This window comes from Dermacentor variabilis, chromosome 1, assembly GCF_050947875.1.
Source record: "Dermacentor variabilis isolate Ectoservices chromosome 1, ASM5094787v1, whole genome shotgun sequence".
Classification (NCBI taxonomy): Eukaryota; Metazoa; Arthropoda; class Arachnida; order Ixodida; family Ixodidae; genus Dermacentor; species Dermacentor variabilis.
This window is the reverse complement of record NC_134568.1, coordinates 179,488,884-179,510,593: the sequence shown is the minus strand read 5'-3', so window position 1 is coordinate 179,510,593 and position 21,710 is coordinate 179,488,884. Positions and strand designations below refer to the sequence as shown.

General features: G+C 44.0%; 1 protein-coding gene across 3 annotated transcripts in view; it reads right to left on the bottom strand.

The window, feature by feature from the left end:
• Positions 1 to 21,304, bottom strand: part of Ns4 (Nucleostemin 4) — an 80,086-nt gene extending 58,782 nt beyond the window's left edge. Inside the window, exons 1-4 of one of the 3 annotated variants that reach the window (XM_075700362.1) lie at positions 21,102 to 21,304; positions 20,642 to 20,776; positions 20,445 to 20,574; positions 18,409 to 18,505 (exon numbers count right to left, since the gene is read on the bottom strand). In XM_075700362.1, the coding sequence (XP_075556477.1) occupies positions 18,409 to 18,505; positions 20,445 to 20,574; positions 20,642 to 20,776; positions 21,102 to 21,129 (390 nt within the window). In that variant the 5' untranslated portion in view covers positions 21,130 to 21,304. Of the gene's footprint in view, positions 1 to 18,408; positions 18,506 to 20,444; positions 20,575 to 20,641; positions 21,017 to 21,101 lie in introns of those variants that run through there. The other 2 variants (XM_075700370.1, XM_075700374.1) reach the window with 2 other exon arrangements.
• Positions 21,305 to 21,710: the final 406 nt, after the last annotated feature.

Sequence of the window (21,710 nt, the reverse complement as noted above, 5' to 3'; positions counted from 1 at the left end):
AGCAAATTAGTAGACAGCTATACGAAAAGTAAGGATAATAGTTTTATCGGCCATATAAACTTTTAAACATTCGCTTAATAACTAAATTAACAAGCATGTTGTCACACGCGCACAAGCAAACATGAACTCAATGACCGCAGAAACCTTTTATCAGAATGATGGAATGAGAAAGTGCGGTAGCAGGAGCAAGCAAATTGACCTTTGTGCGGCCTCTCACTTCAACGTGAACTAAGCGATGAGAACCCAGCGCGGTGTGCCTAGATGCTTAAACTCTCTCCATCGCAGATCGTTTTCGGGATAGAGGCCGCGCGGCCATGCCTATGCAGCAGCCAGCAGAGTAGAACGCCTCTCCTGCTTGCGCCAGTCCTGCACGTAAGTTTTGGGAACTCTGAACGCATGTTCGCCCATGTCCGCAGATGTGATCACTTTCCTTTTCAAATGCGGCATCGTGATGAACACTCGGCGTGCCTTCGCAGTCGGCACTTCCATGCTGATAGAGCAAACACAGAAAACGGGAAGATGGATGGTGGAACCTAAGCACACGTATTACACCTCATGGAGGAAGCTACAGCAGCTAGGCTCGAAGTGTGCACGAGGCAGCGATCTTGAAATGCCGATGCCGATATGGTAACACAGATTTGGGGCCGTACTCGATTCTAAAGCGCACGCAATTTTCGGACCCGTTTTATACGGAAAAAAGTGCACATTAGATTCGAGTAACTACAGTAGTCCTTTGGCTCTGGTATGGGAGACGGCAGGGAAAGAACGTCAGTTGCAGATGCTAGTCAAGGCAAAGGGATGTCTATGCTGGCAGCGAATATGCTGGAAGTGACGCTCACCTCCTGGCAGAGTATTTGGAGTATTCCTGCTATACTCCGTTTCACACATAGCAGGCAATGCTACGAAGGCTATAGAGCCCTCTCACTGCTCAAATGCATGACCAAAAACTAGTACACTGCATATGAAAGACAGTTGTGTAGGTATACACCATGCAATTTGATGTGAAATTTAGTCTCATACTTTTATGTCCCAAAATAAAGCATATTTGTTAGATGAAACGTGTCCGTTATCCAAATTTATTCATGGCCAACTGAACGGAGTGACATATTTAGTGACCAGTGGCCACAGTGCATCACCTACGCTTTCGACCAAATGTAGTACATTGCTTATGCAGGAAGCACAAATTTGACATAAACTTGCACTCATATGTTATAGCTCTACTATATGAAGTAGATCTTTCGCAGAAAACATTGCAGATCAAAAACAAATGCCCTGCAAAAGGCATGGAGTGAGACCTCTATGACTACACTACTCACATAGCTTCCGCAACATTGCCTTGCCATGTATAAAATGGAGTACAGTAGAATCTCGTTCATACATTTTAGAAAAAAATGTGAGAAAAGATTTACTAACAAGGAAAATGCATGATTTGAAGTCAATAAAAAATTGGCAGCTTCAACTTAGTTTACATCTCTGTAACGCAAAGCGTTGCGTGAACTGTTGCAGCACAAGATGCCGACACGCACCGAGCTGGTGGGGCCCGAGTGGCCCAAGACGCAGGTTGTCGTTTTTGTGGTTTCGGCAAGCTTATGTTTACGTTCCTCGAATAGGGCCTGGGTCAGCAGCTTTTCAGGTGGGGCACTTTGGCAGTAAGTGTTGACGTGCAAACTCGGTGCGAATAGTTGTGGGAGGAGAAGCCAACGTGCGTCGAGCTGGTGAGCCCCAAGTGGCTGTAGACATGCATTGTTGTTCTACTGTGTAGCATTTCCAAAACGAAATTGAGCTGGTGGGCTTTGCAATACAATGCTGCCAGCAGCAGGGAACGGCGGCGCATTTGGGTTATTGTGTATTAAAAGTGTGCAGTATGCTTCCCGTGGCACTACACTATGCACGATGTGACACAGTTAGCTGTGAATGCAGCATGCGCAACCCGCGACGGGTTGCTGGTACCAGAATAGGAAACTGAGTGTGTGCCAGTGTTTTCATAGGTTTTTTCATGGTGCCAGTGTTTTCATGGGCGAGTACTGCGACTGGCAGCTACTGTTCTCAATCCCGTGCACCTTTCTGTTTTCTGTTTACATGAGGTCTAGTGGCTGGAAAACATATCACACGTTCACAGTTTGGTGATGCATTGATTGTTAGTATTGAAAGATCGTGTTTTCCGGGAACGTATCAACCGTTAAAAATGAAGTGTAGCTGTATTAGGTCATTTTTTTTTTCTCTCAATTGCGAATGTACGAATTCATACAAATCATACGAAACAGGATTGTATCAACGAGGTTCAACTGTATACATCCGGTAATAACAAATTAATTTGAAAAATTCTTGTCCTAAGATGCTTCATAGAAGGCACCATGCAAGTTCAATTCTGCAACCGAAATTTGCAATAAGGCCGGGTGAGCCCTTTTAAGAGGAGCATATAAAAAAATAAATAAAAAAAAACAAGATACCACAAGCATTCCTTTTTGAAAAATCATAAGACATGTGAAAAAGGTTGGTTAATTCGGAATTAATGGCACAAAGGAAACTAAGGCCATGCTGCGCCAGTCACAAGACAATAAAAAACGCAATGCTAAAGTAGCTAAATCTGCATTACATTATAGTTAGTGTAAGTAACCGGTTTCATCTAAAAAGTTGAACAAGTTAGTAAATGGCTCTAGCGGGTCATCTGCCAATATTAGAGCAGCGTGTAAAGTTATATGTAAGTTATGTAGATTGTGTAAAAACTTCCACCTCTGTGCTTCGATGTGTGGACATGTCATAAGCATGTGTATCACTGTAACAGGTTCATGGTACTTCTCGCAAGTTGGCGGGCCTCCTTTTGGAAGGAGAAAATTGTGTGCAAGATGTGTATGTCCAATCCGAAGTTGACATTATCTTGTGCACATTTGAAAAGCCGACGTTCGCTTTCTTCTTTGTACGCTGTTATTGATGCGCATATGTCAGCTGCTCCATTACCCAGTATTCCCAACATGTCTTGGTACCCAGCAGAACCGAACTGATCTGCCATACTTGATAGATGTTACCATGTTTAAAATATCCCCCAGTAGTGGTTCACATTCAGATTTTATGTGTAGAGCCTTCAGTGTACTTAAGGAATCCATGTACATGACTGTGTTTTCGTGTTTGTCAGCGATGATCTTTTGAACTACAGTCCACATTGCGTAAAGAGAGCATGGAATTCTTGTATGATGTGTTCTTGTAGGGTGTCATTTTTCTTTAGAGGGGCCAATGCCCAATCACATAACTGTATGAACTTGCAACATGGAGTAATCGTTGTGCCCTTTTAACAACCTGAAGGTCGTCATGAGGAATGTGATAATCAAGACAGTATTCCTCATATCACAGAAGAAGTCTAATCATGTTTGGTTTATTTGTGTAGTGAAAGCGTGAGCTGCACAGTGTGACGATGTCTTAGCATATATGTTGAGGTGATGACTGGATTCTGAGTATGTAGGAAAAAGCTTGTAGCACTCTGCACTGCGGAAGAGAAGGCTCATTACAGTCAACGTATAAACTCTGGACAGGTGATGTTCTGTAAGCACCACTTGCCAGTTGTAGTCCAAGCTTATGAACAGGATCAAGTGGTTGGATGTAAGACTGTGTGGCTGAACCATATATGCTGCTGCCATATATATATACAGTGTAGTACACTTATAACGATATCAAGAAGAACGAAAAATCCTATCGTTATCGTTATAACCGATCACCGCGATATCTGGACTGCCATAAACTTTTTCTTTAGAACAGCTGTCGAACATACCTTTGTAGCTCTGAAACCGAATTTCCCATCTACGATAAAAAAAATTGACATTGTAGAAAAAAAGTTGGGAAAAATGAAACGTTCATTTATACCTCTAAACAGTGTGTCAAGCATTAGGTACGCTGAAATAATCAGAAATCTGCACTTGCACGGCGTGCATCGTGTCCAGTGGCTGCGCTAACACTCGCAGCTGCAATTTAGTGTACATGAAATCAATGAATGACTCTATCGACAACTGTACACTTTCTGTGTACATTGGGGTCGGTGTTAAAGACTGGCCAATGACAATCTCGTCGCCTTCGTCGCACAACGCCGCTGTCTGTCGCGACAACGATCACGTCGTCGGATATCTCTTCGCAGAACGAGGCAGCGCTATCTGCACCCAGAAACCCCTCCATCGAAGCACGCCAGTAGCGACGTGCTCCCAGAGTTCGGTAATGTCAGCAGCTGCTACCGTGCCGGTTTCACACATGGGGGTTTTGGCGGGGCGCACAAATCCCACCGTTTCCGTTCATCGGCATGGTCACTGGTTCTAGTGTTCATGAATGTAGCGCTCGCAGGTTCCAGAACCATCAATATCGTTGACTGCACTAGCTGGTACTTTGAGTCTTGCAAAATTTGCAGCTTTGTCTCAAGCAACACAGCTTTTCGCTTTGTCGGGGCACCTATCATTCCTTCCGTGGCGCATTTCCGCGCTTGCTGAGGGAGAGAGAAAGATTGTAGAAAGGAAGCGCGGGCGTGATTCGCTTCTAGGATGCTCGCCGGCGACGCAGACGCGAAGCAGCTGGCACCATCTTGCGGCATGCTGCGCTAACTTGCGACGCTCTTGGTGGCTTTCGCAATCGGCGCGCTGGTGGGACGCACTGCGCAGTAATGGTGGCTGATACGAACTCGCATAGGCAGACTTTTCGCCCTATCTCAGTTAAGAGGAACTTAGCAAAGCAAATTTCTCTATTATTCAGCATGAAAAACGTCGCCCAAAAGGCAGAACTTTGATCGTTATATCCGATATGGGTGAATAAAATATCATTATATCTGGTTTTTTTTCTCATAGCCCTAATGCCTAAGTTGATACTCTGAAGTCAACTCATCATTATAACCCATATAATGTTATATGTGATATCATTATAAGTGGGCTGCACTGTATGTGCTAAAGTGCCATATATGTGTAGCGGGCATTTACAATTGGAGCCCCAGTGTTTCTGGGACAGGACTTTGAGGATGTTAAGTGCATTGGTCGCTTCAATTTTAAGACTATTTATGCACGCAAGAAAGTTCAACATTTACAGCAGAATTGTATATAGCTACCCAGTAGCAGTGGTCGATGTCCGTCCATCTACACGTCACATCAACACTATAAAATTTTCTTTTCCAGTTTCTCGCAAATGCTCTGTAGCTCTCAATCCAATGTAGATATCTTGAAAAAAATCATACTGAAATTGGCCGCTATGACGACTCTATCATTACGCCAAGTTTCATTTACTTGTCAAAATTAGTTCACAGTAAAGTTGTAAATGTTACAGAATTTCCGTCTGCTGTGAATACATGGCAGTCTAAGGAAGGAGTATGGTTACAGAAAACGGCTGTAACTCTTGTTTTATTGAAACTATCCCGAAATGAATTATATTACAATTAACCGCTAAGATGACTCTAACATTACGCTGAGCTTGATCTAATTTTCATAATTACGTAGTTCACAGTAAAGTATGGTATGGTATGATGAACTTTATTCAGGTTCTGAAGATCAACCCTTAGGCTGATGCAGGCGGCTCCCACATTGGGACAATAAGGTTTAACCTTACCGCCGTATCGTGGGCCTTCTGGACGGCCTGCACTTGATCTAAAAGAACTCCACTGTGAAGGACTCATCGCCACGAGACTCTGTCCTTGTCACAGTCTGTGAAAGACACAGGACACTGCCAAAGCATATGATGCAGAGTAATGGTGCCATTACACTCCTCGCAATTGATTGGTAGCTCTCTTTCTGGATATGGCTTGTTAATAAAGTTTGGACTCGGATAAGTTCTTGTCTGTAACAACCTCAGAGCCACCGCTTGAGCTTTATTGAGCTTAGCGTGTGGCACTGGGAATTCCCTTCTGTTCATGTAGCAATACTTCGCGATTTCGTTATATGTAAGTAATTGGTCCCTGTTCTCCTCCTGTATATTGTTATGGTCCTGGTCGCATAGTGCACAGATAGTAAGTCCTCGCTCGTGCAGCTGCGTTAGCCATCTTGCTTAAATTCTTCGGAGATGGATCAACAGACCCCATATGTGCAGGAAACCGGCAGATTTCGATCCCTTGGCTGTCCATCTCACTGATAGCTGGGCAGCCCTTTTGGTTACAAAGCCTTTGGTAAAGTGTCTAACAGAGTCACTTAATTTAGAGTCACTGCAAATTCGCATCCATTTATTATTCCTTAAAGCCAATGGTATCGTTACTTGTTCTGCGACTGTTGTGTCTTTAGTCATGATTGTAATAGCATCCCGAGTGAGACCAACTGCATCTACTACTACTGCCGTGAAGGCTTTCTTTCCTCTGACCCATGCAGCATCCACAAAAGGCACATGTGCTCTGTCGTGTTCTATCTCATGCAAGAGAGCTTTGGCCCTTGCCTTTCATCTTTCCAGGTTGTGCACCGGGTGCATATTTCTGAGGAAAGAAGTCGTCTTGATTATCTCTTTTATGCTATATTTAGTTCTACTGTGTCATCACCTAAAATTTTGGATTCGGTTGGGCACCACCATACCTTTTCGAGTACTGGTCTACCTGACCTTGTTCCAAAGAGCCTCTCTCTGTCAGCAATTTGCTGAGCTTCAATTATCTCGGCTATTGTGTTTTGAAGCCCCAGTTTCATTAATTCATCATCCGGCTTGTTAATCGGTAACCCCACGGTTGTTTTGACAAGTGTTTTAATGAATCTGTTGAACTTATTTAGCTCTGTCTGTGTCCAACTGAGCATCACAGTGAAGTAGTAAATATTGTGGAATTCCCATCTGCTGTCAATACATGGGGTTCTAGGGGAGGGAAACGGAGAAGCCCCATGTTTGGCTGCTAGAATAAAACTCTAGTCCTTCCAAGTTTCATTCAGCTAATTAACTAGAAATTATGCTCAATCGCTAATTATAAACAAACACGTTTTGTTTCGTGCACTCCTTTGACTGCGCCCCGGTCAACGCATATTACCGCTCGCGTCTAGCTTGGTTTAACGGCCACCTGTGCCCTATACAGTCAAGCCCACATATAACGGCTCCACTCAAGACGAACTTTTGCTTAAAACGAACGAGAGCCATGCAACCATCAAAATGTACATTATTTCAATGGCATGAAATAGCACCTATAACGAACGTCTTTGAGCCCTGCTGATCGGTTACAGTGAACAGATAGCATAAACCTGTTGCCACGATGTGGAATAACGCCGACCTCCGACTCCTTTGCGCGCATGGTCTGTTTTCCCAAGCCTCCTCGGAGGCGAACTATCTGTTTCGTGCCCCTCTACCCTCTCTCCGCCGTCGCACGCTGCCCACGAGTGTTGGCGTGTGGCTTCCAAGATCACCCTCTCAACTGTCCTCGGCACTCGATTTGTCTCTCCTCACTCTTTCTCGCAATACTCTCACCGTCTCGGTGCGTGCACTACTGCGCCGGCTAAAATTCAGCAGTTTTGTTTTCTGGCCGTTACCAGGGGCGAAGAATACCTCTCCACACTAGTCTCCATGCTTCCTCGCGTCATTCTAGTCGGGCCTGAGTTGTAATTCAGGGTGGTGGACGGGAATGCCATGCCTGCGGCAGTCACGAAATGAAAAGTGCTGAACATGGCAACGAAGCGAGAAATTTTGAAGGGAGTGTCTCAAGGTGCTAAAGACTGCGAGTTGGTGAAGTACAACATGCCTAAATCAACCATCTCGACAACTCTAAAAAACAAGAAAAAGATCACCAGCTCTGCCGCTGAATCGACAAACAGAAAGCGCCTGCGGAAGGTCACCTATGCGGACGTAGAGGACGCGCTGCTTAAGTGTTTCGCCGATGCACGGGCTCACAACATTCTGATACGTGGACCAATGATGCTGGGCAAAGCCAAAAGCTTTGCATTCCTGATAGATTTTCCCAGGCAATGGCTGGATACATCAATTCAAAGTGCAGCACGGGACTGTTTATAAATCGATTGTCGGCGAGGCGGCTTTGGTAAGTGACCAAGGCGTTGCCACTTGGCTTGCAAGAAACCAAGCCATTACAGCAAGCTACACGGAGCAGGACGCGTATAACACTGATGAACCTCCATTATTTTATCAGATGCTGCCGGACAAGACGCACGCCATGAAAGGCGACTGGTGTGCTGGCAGCAAGCACAGTAAAGTGCACATTACAGTACTTATGTGTACTAATATGGACGGCAGCGACCGCTGCGTGCCCATTGTAATTGGAAAAACAAAGCTGCATTGCTTTCGGAGCTGTGTATGTGTGCACGACAGGCACAATACTAAAAAAAGGCGTGGATGATGTGCAATCTATTCACAGAGTGGCTGGGCGAGTTTGACTGCGACATACAGAGGCAAGGAAGGCGCGTGCTGCTCGTGCTTGACAACTGCTCAGTGTACAATGTGCGAACTTCTCTGACCACAGTTACTCTACTTTTCCTGCCGCCAAATACCACATTGAAAGTGCAGCCACTTGACTTAGGCATAATAGGCACATATAAGGCATTGTATGAGCGCCCCATTAATTGTGGAGCACTTGCTCATCGCTGTTGACCGCCCTGCCGCCAACTTGTCACTGCGAGTTTCACTGTATTCAGCCGTATTCAGCTATATTCACTGTATTCGGCCGGGCGGAGGTGACGGCCACTTGAGTGTGGAACTGTTTCCACAAGGCCAGCTTCACTAACAGTGCCTGATGCCAAGCCTGACGCTTCCGAAGATGATCGGTCCGGCGGCGAATTGTGGTAGCGCATCGACTCCGACACGGGGGGCTACGACAGTGGTCGGGATGACTTTATTTCTGCTGATGAAGATGCGGATATTGTGGAACCGTGCACGGACAAGGGCATCGCTTGCGAAGTGTGGGCGGAGAGTGACGTGGAGGAATTGGATGACGATGAAACTTCGGAGCCAGCACCCATAAGCGTGTCTGTAGCAATGGGCTACATAGAGAGCCTCAGGCAACTTGTCTATGCCAAGGGCCTCGGCGAAGAGCACGCTTCTGCTTTAAATAAACTGGAGACTGCCCTCATCGGATCTGCACTGCGGAAACAGATGAGCATCACGAACTTCTTTGTAAAGAAATAAATTTTGCGTTTTGACTAGCCAATTTTTTTTTTCTTTTTAAGTTGTCGTCCACTTACTGCGAACTTCGGGGTACAATGAATAGAAGCCACGTAAGGCTCAGGTTCATTATAAGCGAGCTCAACTGTACACACTGTTACCTCTAGTGGGTGTTGTGTGTTGTGGTTACATCAGTCACCTAGGCGACTTAATAATAATAATAATAATAATAATAATAATAATAATAATAATAATAATAATAATAATAATATATAGATAGATGTGTTGTTTGAGGCGGAACACACCACAGCATCGCTGGTCGTCCTTCTTCATAGAGTGGAAGGGCTGGTGAATTTTTTTTTTATCATACAGAACACCCAGGAACTTTTGTTCTTGTTTTACCGACAGTGCGGCTTCCTGTAGCTTAAGGATGGGATCTGGTTGTAGGTCTGTTTTGCGAAATGACAACACTAATAGTTTTTTCAGTTGAGAAACGAAATGCGCTTTCAGATGCCCCTTGCGCGAGTTTGTTTAATGCAATTTGAGTTTGCCATTTGCAGGTTGACAAGTTTGATGAATGACATGCAATATGTAGATTATCCACATATAATGAGTGCACTACAAAGGATGGAATTACATTATTTACGAGTTCATTTTCACCACAGTGTTGTGCTAATACACATCTTTGTGGCACACCATTTTCCTGAATGAATACGCATGACAGCACCATCCCTAAATGCACATAAAATGTTCAGTCGGACATTAAATTGGCTAGACATTTGAGCATTTTACCGCGGATCCCTAAATGCGCTAAGTCCCTCAAACTGCCTAACCTCCATGTTGTGTCATACGCCTTTTCTTGGTCAAAGAAAACTCCGAGACAGCATTGTGTAGAAAGGCAGCACATATCTAGTGTTCTAACCGGACTAGATGATCTGTTGTAGAGCAATTTTTTTTGTACACACACTGGTGGTTGTCCAGCAGGTTCTCGGTTTCAAGGACGTATGTCAAACTTATGTTTATAATGGTTTCATATGATTTTGCAGCACCAGCTTGTGAGTGCTATAGGTCTGTAGCTGGTTGCTGAGGTAGGATGCTTTTGAGCTTTCAAAAAAGGGATTATAATGGCTTTCTTCAACTCATTTGGCATTTTTCCCGTTTCCCAGATTACATTGAAGAAACGAAGCATGGTCTCCACTGCTTTAGCGGTAGGTGAGCGAGCATTGTGTATGCACTCTGTCTGGACTGGGTGCTGTTTTTTTCCCAGTAGTAAGTACTCTGTTGATTTCTAGGAGTGTTAAGGGGGCTTTATGTGATCTCTTGGAACTTCCTGTTGTCAGTAGATTTTGCTTTTCTGTTGACTGTTTATATTTTTTAAATATAGCAGAATGTCATGAAAAGAGCTTGATATGTCATGGAAATGCTGCCCTAATATGTCTGCTTGTTATTCTAAGTTTGTTTGTGTGCCTGGGGGTGAGAGATGGGGATCATGCAAGGAGTCCAAAAATTAAAAATTTAAATTATGGGGTTTTACGTGCCAAAACCACCATCTGATGAGGCACGTCGTGGTGGGGGACTCCAGAAATTTGGACCACCTGGAGTTCTTTAACATGCACTTAAATCTAAGTACATGGGTGCTTGCGCATTTCACCCCCATCAAAATGCAGCCGCCGTGGCTGGGATTCGATCCCGCAACCTCGTGCTTAGCAGCCAAACACCATAGCCACTAAGCAACCAAGGCGGGTGTAAGGAGTATAGTCCCCTCTAAGCTTACAAAGCTGATCCCGCATTCTTTTGGATGTTATCAAGCTATTTATGGACAAAACATATATTTTCCAATACTGTCTTTTAGTTTGCCCACGTGTGTACCTGGCTTTTGCTTTTTTTTTAAAGAGAGGAGGTTATTTTGTGTTGGGGGTATCGCCAAAACATACCCCCTTGCTTTTTCTTATAGTTTTTTAGTTTCTGTACATTCATTTGTCCACCAGGGTGTTAATTTCTTTTCTAAGAAGCCAGAGGATTGTGGGATTGTTTGTTCTGCTGCAGCAAGTGTACAAGCAGTAATCTTCATTCATTTCATCTATAGTTAAGTCAACTGATATGTCATCTACACTGGCCTTTTCAGTGAAGAGAGGCCAGTCTGCTAGACGGAGTTTCCAACTGGGTGATCTCGATGTTATGGTAAGGAAAGGAGATGTTTTTTTAATGATAGCAGGCCATACCATACTACCATAGGGATTATCAATAACACTCCACTGAAAATTGCTAAAGAGAGATGGAGAGCACAGCGCCAGATCTAGACAGCTCATAGCTTCTATGCTTTGGGACCAGTAGGTTGCAGCACCAGTGTTTAAAAGGCACATGTCATTTGCTAGGATAAAATCTTGAAGTGTTTGTCCCCTGGTGTTGGTTGTTTTGCTACCTCGCATCGTGTTGTGGGTGTTAAAATCACCTTCAATTAAAAAAGGTTTAGGTAGCTGGTTTAAGATTAACTCTAGATCTTACAGTAAAATGTGAATACGGTGGAATGTATAGTGAACAAATGGTGATGGTTTTGTGTGCTAAAATGGAGACAACAATGGCTTCTATGTGATTGCTAATGGCAACTTCTCTAGCTACCATACTGCCTAGCAAAACAATGGCTACACCACCTGAAAGCCAGCTCACCTGAGTACGGTCACACCTTACCACAGTGCAGCCTTTAAGAAAATTTTTATTTTTCACCTAGGTTTGTTTCCTGTAAGCACAAGGCTACAGGAGAGAAGTTACTTAGCATGCCTTGGATGTCACCTAAGTTGTATAAGAGTTCTTTGCAGTTCCGGTGGATAATAAAAGCCATTTTGAAACTGAAAGGTGAAAAAATGAAATTACGAGCGAATGAGAGATAAGAAAGTTGTTAGGTGACATAGATCTAAAGATGACTAATACAAAGGAGCGATAACCTTTAGGTTATCGCTTTCTTGTTTAACGTGGTTATTGGGACTTTGTCTCTCTTTGCCGTCGACAACACCGGGGTTTTGCATCAATGTCCATCGCTCTTTCTGAGGCGCTGGAGGACCGAGAGTTGGGCACCAGGACATATGTCCCTGGCCTTGGGGTTTCGGTTGACTTTAGGGCCCTGTGGGACTGGTGTTTGCATGTCTTTCGAAGAGGATGGAGCAGCATTGGCCGCTTCCACCAAGGCAGCGGGAGGGGTCACTGCAGGACCACTGTGCGTGGGCTCGGAGGACTCTACGAGCCCACGCACTCTGTGACTCTGCCCCTGCCTGCGTCACAACGGCATAACTTCTTCTCGAAAGCTTTCTTGTTTCAAAGAACGAGATTTTTTTCTTTAAGAGTTGGTGCAATGACTTCCTTCTTTTTTTTTTTCAAGCAAGGGCAAGACTGTGAGTAAGCTGGATGGTCTTTGCAGTTAATGCAGTATGGGGAAGAAGTCCATCTGTCAGATTGGTGACCATTGGAGCTGCATTTAGCACAGGTTGTTTGTCCTCTACATACATGCGAAGCATGTCCAAAACTTTGACATTCGAAACATCGGCTGGGGTTCGGGATATATGATCTGACATTTACTTTTATGTACCCTGCATCCAGAGAGGTAGGCATTACGCTTGTTCCAAAGGTGAGTATAATATGTTTTGTGGGAATTTTTTTATTTAAGTTTAGTAGAACAATTCTTTGTACTAAATTTAGTCAGGTTTTTTTCCTGGAAACCCTCCAGCTCAGGCCAAGAAAGTCCTCCTCAGATATCACACCCCTGCTTGTATTTAGTGTTCTGTGGGCTGAAATTGTCACTGTTGCATCGCCAATACTGGTAAGTTCCGAGAGCTTTTGTACTTAGATCTTTGTCATTTAGTTCTAGGAGGAGGTGCCCACTAGACATTATTGAGGCTTTGTACGTTGGTCCAGTTCTGTCTTTCAGGCACTTGGCCACCATAAACAGTGAAAGCTTCCACATGGATATGTTGTCTTCACTATGGGCTACATGGCACTTGGGGAATGCTGCGGCATTGCCGCGAAAGGAGAACTGGAACGATGCTTTGGTGCGGCCTCTTTACAGAGACCGACAATAGACAAAAGAAGTTTGTGCTACCATAAGGAAATGTATATGTTTGGCAATAGCACCGATCGCCCACCATGGAGACCAACGTGGGGACGTGGCAGAGCTTGTGTACAAGTCTGCACAATGTCCGTCATACGCCGCCGCTACTATAACCAAATATGGTGTACCCATGGTAAGATAGCCACACAGGGACAACCCTTGTCGCCAGGGCAAATGGAAGTATATAGAAGAGAGAAGAAGACAGGAAAGGCCAAAGAGAGAGAGAGAGACCGGGAAAGGCGACTGCTGATTTCCTCAGGGTGGGTCAGCCTGGATGTGCTGTCTGTGTGAAGCAGAGGCCGAAGAGGTGTGTTGGCTCCGCCAGGGAGCCTTAACGGTCCAAACACCTGGCGTCAGCTTAATCCCCAGGATCCTCTTTTACCCAGACATGGCTAAGCTGCAGATGGCTACACATGGGAGGGGCACACCCTCATGCGCTCAAGTACGTGGTGTTGCAATACACCAAACGCCTGCCGAAGCAGATGCCCCTGCGGGGACTTGTGAAAAAGTTCGCACTCAAGCTCGTAACTTTTGCAAATGCCACATATGAGCAGGTGAGATGCAACAAAAGCAGTTTTGATGGCATGTAATTATGTGAAGACCTTTAGAAAGTATATACCCTCAAGTTTGCTTTCTTACACCAACTTCTATGCAAAGCTATGTATCTCCAATGTGATCGCATTGGTAAAATTACCGTACTAACACCAAAGTATGAATGCACAGGAAGATGCATCGTGTGAAGTCTGAATTCAAGAAACATTTAGATGGTCCATAATTCATCCTATTAGTCTCTTCTAATCGGTATCCTGATTATAAAAACCAATTTAATTCCAACTGTTCTGGCATGCGATTTTTAAAGACGTCAATAACAGTTTTGCCCCCAGACATCACAGGAAGTGTGATTTCACTGAGTAGCAAACTTGATTAACATTCTGCCTTGTGCAGTTTTTTCAAAAATAAACAGGGTCTTTAAGCTTTATTTACTCTTGCATGCTGATACAATGTGCTTGTTATGTAGTGTAGAAAAGATTTAAACAAAAAACTTGTAGATATTGATGTAGTGTATGCATGTTTTCTTGTTAAAGGGTCCCTGAACCCCATTTTATTGAAGTGGAGAAATGCATTTGAGGTTAAAATACGCTATTTCAGAAATACTTCCGAGTCAAAATTTTTAATGCATTCAGCAGAAGCACAGTTATGGGCAATGAAACACCCCCCTTTGCAGAGCTTCCGCTCTATCTTCAATGCCTTGCACTGCGAAGGTTACGGCAGAGCGGGGCATGCCCAGCACGCTCCACCTACTGAAAGTCACTGGGGTGCGCAGTTCAAATTTGATTTTAGATGTTGACGTAGACGCGACTACTTCGGACTACAGCACCTATGACACACCAAACATAAGCCAAATGCGGTTGTCCTCAGCGAGCCACAGTGTGCTCAGCCTGCGGACTCATCGCGGGTCGCGGCTCACCGCAATGGCCGCGGTCTCTAAGCTATGTAGCAGACTGCAGCTACATGCAACTGCAATGCATACGCGCTGCCTTTGCTTTGTGCATGACAGGGCTTGAGTCTGTGCTCGCGCTCATATGCTCCAGTCAGGCTGTGCTATATAGAGTGGACCAACATTTTCCTGCACCAGCTTGATAAAAAGATAGGAGCCACATCCAACTTGCATATATTGAAGCGATATCAATAGCTCAATACGAAGTGAAGTCTGCCAGGGCATCTAACCAGGAGCGGCCAGAAGTGAGCACGCGCTGGCAAGCGTGCGTGTGGTCTGACCTTAAGTTTCACATAGTTCGAGGCTTGTTGAGCATTCACCGATTAGCAGGATGGCCAAAGTTGAATTCCTACGTAGGCGGCTGAGCGTGAGCAGACGATAGTTGGCTTCTTGAGGAAGTATGTAATTATTATAGAAACTTGAAAGCAGTTTTCGCTTACTTCAGCCTGTTTATTAAAATGCGTCAATAAATATACAAAGCAACAGTATGAAGAAGCGCAATGATCCAAGCACCCTTCTTGATTGATGTCAGCTACTGGCCAATAGCAGCCACATATGGGAATCTGCTATATTACGAAACAAAGCATCCTGAAAAGAGTGACGAGCAGGCTTCTGTTGAAAAGTGAGCGTTTAAGAGAAAGGTGACTTCACTTTCCACTTGCAAGCTCCACGCACAGTGCAAGACTGCAAAATTTGGCTGAGATATTCACAGCAGCGTATGCTACCAAGCCTGAGGGGTAGTTCAGGATCCCTTTAAAGGAGCCCCACAACACTTTAGGAACTTGGTAAATAGGTTTCTTTTGTCAGTAGACAGTACTGTCAAGAACATCTGTGCCTAATTATTATTCCTGTACATGCAGCTGGTAGCCCAGAATTTATCTTGAAAGTAACTTTTCAGCTCTGCCACTTTATTTTCTTACTCATATGCAGGAGTGAACATGGTGGCTCTTATATGGTTTCCTCTGAACATCACAACTAGGTAACACCCTCCAGAAGCACTAAAGGAAATTATGTCGGATAAGGCAGTGGCACCATCTGGTGGTGGAGAATGCCCTTGCATATGCAGCACAAGTGATGAAATGTCTTAAAAGACACCAGCACAAGCTGGGACGATGGCTACTCGGGGGCAACTGTACAACAGCCAATGCAGCTGTAATTGGGAGAAACTGGCTGGTCTCCATTCCAAACCAGAGAGGCAAGATCAAAAACTCAGTACGCAGGAAGGCTGAAATTCATGCCCCAGCACAAGCTACAATGGATAAAAAGGGTTAGAGAGCTTCGAAAAGAAGTATGGCGGGAACTATGAGCACAAAAACCAATAAAGGAGGCGATGTGGCGCAAAGTGACGACAGAAGACATCACCAAATCCAGCATGGAGACCTGGATTAAAGCAGTCAAAAAGAAGAAAAGCTTATCGCTGTACCACCAGCGGAAGGAAGAACCTGCACAGGAGCTATACTACAGAGGGAATGAAGCAAGCACTCCCCTCTTTCTGACCAGGATAGGTTCCCTTCTGACAAAGCAGCGGCAACACGAATTGTCTGAGTCAAAGCTAATGTGTCGCCTGTGCAGCACCCTGAAGGAGACATTAACACACATTCTCTAGGAATGCCAGGGACTACCTACAGCTCTCCAGTCACACACCATGCCTGAAATCCTTGCACTCAGCGACTGCACCAAACACCGAGACAAACTGGCAAAGGCAACAAGGCGACACCTGTAGAAGTGGGAACAGCTCTGCAAACACACTGCAGAGACAAACTCAGTCAGTGACGAGGGCACATCAATCAACACTGTGTGCAGGCTTGAACAACCAGCCAAGAAAAACACCACCAAAGAAAAGCATGTTGCGACTTGGCAGGACACTCCAAACCAACCCAAGTGGCCCGGAAGCAGACGAACAGTCGATGAGCCGCTCGGGCATGAACATTTGCTTGGCTTGGACCGATGCTGCCTTCACACAGACCGCCGCAAGAGGACATTAGTGAACAACGCAGACCACATGAAGAAACCGCAAGAAGCAATGTGTTCATTATTTAGTGAACATCAAAAGTAAACAATTTTTCCTGTGGCGCTTCAAGTAACTACAATGTTTCAAAAGGGATAAGGGACATTACGTACTTTACCAATGTGCCTACACTACCGGCTATGAGGTTGGATAATATGACAAGAGGGTGTTACATGGTGGGAAATCTGCTCGAGGTCAGATGATACAAATTCTTAGCACAATAAGCACGGCAGGCAGCCCAATTTGGAGTGCATTTGAATAATGAAAAGAAGGGGGAAAGTTGTGAGGGCATGGCAGCAGCATCGATTGCTGATAACTCTGTTCTTATAATGAACATTCAAAAACACTTTGTTAAATAAGGTTCATTAGGAGATGACCATTAATACTCGACATATTCTGTACCTTTCATTAAAGATGTTACATGGCCCCTTTAACAAAGTAACTGAAAGGGCTTCATCATCATCATCATCAGCAGCAGCAGCAGCAGCAGCAGCAGCAGCAGCAGCAGCCTGGTACGCCCACTGCAGGGCAAAGGCCTCTCCCATACTTCTCCAACTACCCCGGTCATGTACTAATTTGGCCATGTTGTCCCTGCAAATTTCTTAATCTCATCCGCCCACCTAACTTTCTGCCGCCCTCTGCTATGCTTCCCTTCCCTTGGAATCCATTCCGTAACTCTTAATGACGATCGGTTATCTTCCCTCCTCATTACGTGTCCTGCCCATGCCTATTTCTTTTTCTTGATTTCAACTAAGATATCATTAACTCGCGTTTGTTCCCTCACCCAATCAGTTCTTTTCTTATCCCTTAACGTTACACCTATCATTCTTCTTTCCATAGCTCGTTGTGTCATCCTCAATTTAAGTAGAACCCTTTTCGTAAGCCTCCAGGTTTCTGCCCTGTACGAGAGTACTGTTAAGACACAGCTGGTTATAAACTTTTCTCTTAAGGGATAATGGCAACCTGCTGTTCATGATCTGAGAATGCCTGCCAAACGCACCCCCAGCCCATTCTAATTCTTCTGATTATTTCAGTCTCATGATCCGGATCCGCAGTCACTACCTGTCCTAAGTAGATGTATTCCCTTACCACTTCCAGTGCCTCACTACCTATCGTAAACTGCTGTTCTCTTCCAAGACTGTTAAACATTACTTTAGTTTTCTGCAAATTAATTTTTAGACCCACCCTTCGGCTTTGCCTCTCCAGGTCAGTGAACATGCATTGCAGCTGGTCCCCTGAGTTACTAAGCAAGGCAATTACTAAGAAAACAAGCAAGCAAGCAAGCAAGCAAGCAAGCAAGCAAGCAAGGCAATTACTAAGCAAGCAAGCAAGCAAGAAAGGGCTTAAAGATCCACAAAGCTACTTCTATGCTTCTTGGCAACCTCTGATTGATGACAAAAATAATGAAAATAGTCTAAGCAATCTGCTTAGTCATATTCCCTCGTTAAATGCTACAGATAAGTTCTCCCTCATATACATATTATTTCATAGTGCTGTGTGCCACATTTTAACGCAAGCATGCACTTACAGACACAGATTGCATATTGCCTGACGATGTCATAACGCTGCAACTACTCCTTAAGTATAGCCTCGTGGCAACTGAGGACTCCTGTTTTTCAAGCTTTATGTATATGCTTGGGCCAAGACTTACAAGTTGGAAATAGTACCACGAAACCAGAAAGAATATTGCATTGAGATGAAACCAGCTTAACGTATGCTTTTGAATTTAACATTTGTTGAGCAACAGCCAGGAGTGATGGAATCTGCATCACCTGTTCCTACCTCATCTAGAGGAGTGTATGGCTCCCGTGCTCTCCTCTTACGCTTTTCGAGTTCCTGTGGAGTCTCTCTACGAAATTGCAGGCAGTAGCGAAACACACTGGAAAAGAAAAATGACAATTTAGGTGCTGCTACTGCTGAAGCATTCAAAGCCAAGCACAATGGTACATGCATTTTAAAGGGACACTAAAGATAAAAATGATTTCACCTGTATCTGTAAATTACCCTCCTACAATACCAAAAACACCATTCATACCGCGAGAAGATGCTCAGTAAGCCAGAAAAGGCATAAAAACGAAAGACGGGTGGCGACACCACCTTGGAGTTCCCGCACCAGCCTACAGTCTACTGACATGGCAAGTCTTGGGGGCTTTTACTGAGCCAACGCTGTCCAAATAGTAAAAACACTTTGAAATCCATGACATCACACTGACTTACTGGCTTAGCAGTTTTGGCACAAAATAAAAAAAAAAAACTAAACTTTGATCTTCATTTTCTTTTACCATAATCAACTTATTATCGTGAAATAAATGACAACAGAGTTCTCAAACAATGCTTTATCAGTGTAAATTTATTTATTGTTTTGCTTTAGTGTCCCTTTAACAAAATGAAAGCAATAAAGAAATCATATGCCTACATACTAGTAAATCTTTTTAAACCACAGCAAACATGAAAAAAAAAATGATGCCCCAGTAGCTTGCAAACTGGAATTTAGAAGTCTAGTTTATGCCTGTATGCAAAAATAGTGCATCACTATATGACATATCAGCTCACAGAGACTGCAGCACAAAGCCACAAATAAAACGAAAGGCAAAAAGGTGTTGGTACCAGGTTAATCCCTGGACCAGGAAGAATTTTTTTTTCTTCAGCTGCGTTCTTTCCAAGAAAACTGCATGGGCTTTCTTTGTAGCTTTGTGCTACAGTTGGGTGGATTACAATTTTCCTTTTTAAGAACCTTCCTCTACCTTGCGGACTTCCGTAAAACTCATTTGCCATACTTAGTGCCTCTGTGCTTTGACTTGCTGATTATTTCACCCTCACGCTCTGATCTGCTAGCCTCCCGATTTGCTCAGATGGAAGACAGCCTTAGAAAGGTGTTGGTCCCAAGTTCGATCATCGACCAAGACAAATTTTTCTTCAACTGCAAAGCTTTCTTTCTGAAAAACCAGTATGTGTCTCCTTTATAGTGTCATGCTACAGTCAGGTGGATGACAATTTTTACTTTCCTGAACCTTCCTCCACCTTGCGGGTTCTCACAGGACTGATTTGCCATATTCAGAGTCCCTGTGCTTCAAGTTTTTTATTAATTAGCCCTTGCGCTGCAATCTGCTAGCCTTTTGGTTACCTAAAATGGCCCTGGAAAGGTGGTCCTGCATTCGATCCCTGGACCAGAACGAATTTTTCTTCAACAGCAAAAATTTCCGAGAAACCCGTATGGGTTTGTTTTGTAGCTTTGTGCTAGTCAGGCGGCTGAAAATTTTCCTTTTCACAAGTTACAGTATGTTCCTGGCATCATCTGCTACTGACACTTGGTCACGGGTATTCAAATGTACAGATGTATCAAGCAACATGCATATCCAACAGCATCAGAGCTTGATAATGATACTTCTAATGTTGAATGAGTCCCTTTTAATACTGCATTATTTGCTGTTCTCAGAAGTAGTAGGCGCCAATTTTCCTGTCATAGAAAGGTGCACACAGTGTACAACTTAATGACATGACTGTGTTGAAAGTTATGAATATGTTACTACTACACTGCTGTAAGCGCACATCAATAATCTTTAACTTAATGTCTTACCTTTACTTTTACACATACAGTTACATGCACAGCGTGCACACTAGCAGAGTGTATGGGCATATTTACGAATGCCACAAGAAAGGTTATCACACGTAAGTCTGTTCACTTTGCGGGCCACAGGTCAGCCTGTCTCTTGCATGCCATTTTAGAGCCACAAAAACAACTCCCAGAGTTCACTTGGCCGCAAAAATCCATATGGTGCAATCAGGAATGACAGACAAAAACAAAAGTATGTACGTACCGGCTGGATCGCTGCCCAAGATCTCCTTCGGCATTAATGCGTATCACTTCACCCAAAGAACGCTTTTCTTCTTGAACTGCAGCAACATGTGCCGCAGGTTGCGGCTTTGAAGCTCCGCCACCCTCATGCTCTGAAATGGACAACGTACGCGCTCAACAAAAACCCCACATACCTGCAATTCACACGGCTTGTATTACCTAGCTTCTTGCGTTCACGTTTTTGCTGCAGTTGGATCTTTTTTTGCTTCGCGCTGAAAGGCACCTTTCTTGATCCCTGGGGCATGCTTGAGCACGGGCGACTTCTGCGTGCTTCAATGCTATCCGCGCCACAACGGCCTCACTGTCAGCGCCGAACAGATAGGTATATGTAAAGAGCGACGTGTACTTGACAAAATTATTACTGCAGTAAGTAAGTTGCAGGGCCTTTAAAAAGAAAATTAAGGGCGCAATAAGCCCTTCCTAGCACAAACCTTACAACGGTTTTGCTTAGTGGAAGAAACCAGCAGGGAGAATGCGAGCCACGGAAAAGAATAAAACAGAAACAAGAACAAGACCACCTTCTTTAAGATGAAAAATGCATTTAGAATAATAATAATAATAATACTAAATATGACAACGATTTAAAATTGAAACCAAAGCTGCTAAAGTTTCGCTTGCCTGGGGAGTCGAAAGTCAAAACAGTCCATTGGTCAAAACATAGAGTTTCATATTAAAACTCAAAAGGAGCGAAAATATTGCGTTGCCGCCATATTGCTCGCGGTACTGAAACAGGTGGGAAAGCGATGCGGAAGTATTATATTTTGAGTATGCGTTGTAACGCACTTATCTATCGACACTCAATTCAGGTTCAGCTTAAGACTTCAGGGAAGAAAGCAGGCGACAAAGCAGGCTTCATGTCCAGCCATCTTGATGAGGACTCGAGTCGTAACGCCTGTTGTAGCTGCTTTTTTTCTTTTTGCCCTCTTCTTTTTTTTTTTACATTGCATCGATCCCTGCTTGTTATTGCCTTTTTATGACTGTTGTGCGCATGAAACTGATTTAAATTTTCGTTTATGTTCATCTGCTACGGTGTTGACGTGATGGGCAGCGTCTAGACGAAAATGAAGATGCTACAAGCGATAGAAATGATTTGTAGTTTTGCAGTGTACACAATGTTTACTTTGCCTTATATAAGTGTGATTTGCTGGCACACATTTACTTGTTGTTTTGATGAGATTTGTCGAAATCAAAACGCTCGCCCAATGAATGGCCTTATGAAGCGGGAGCG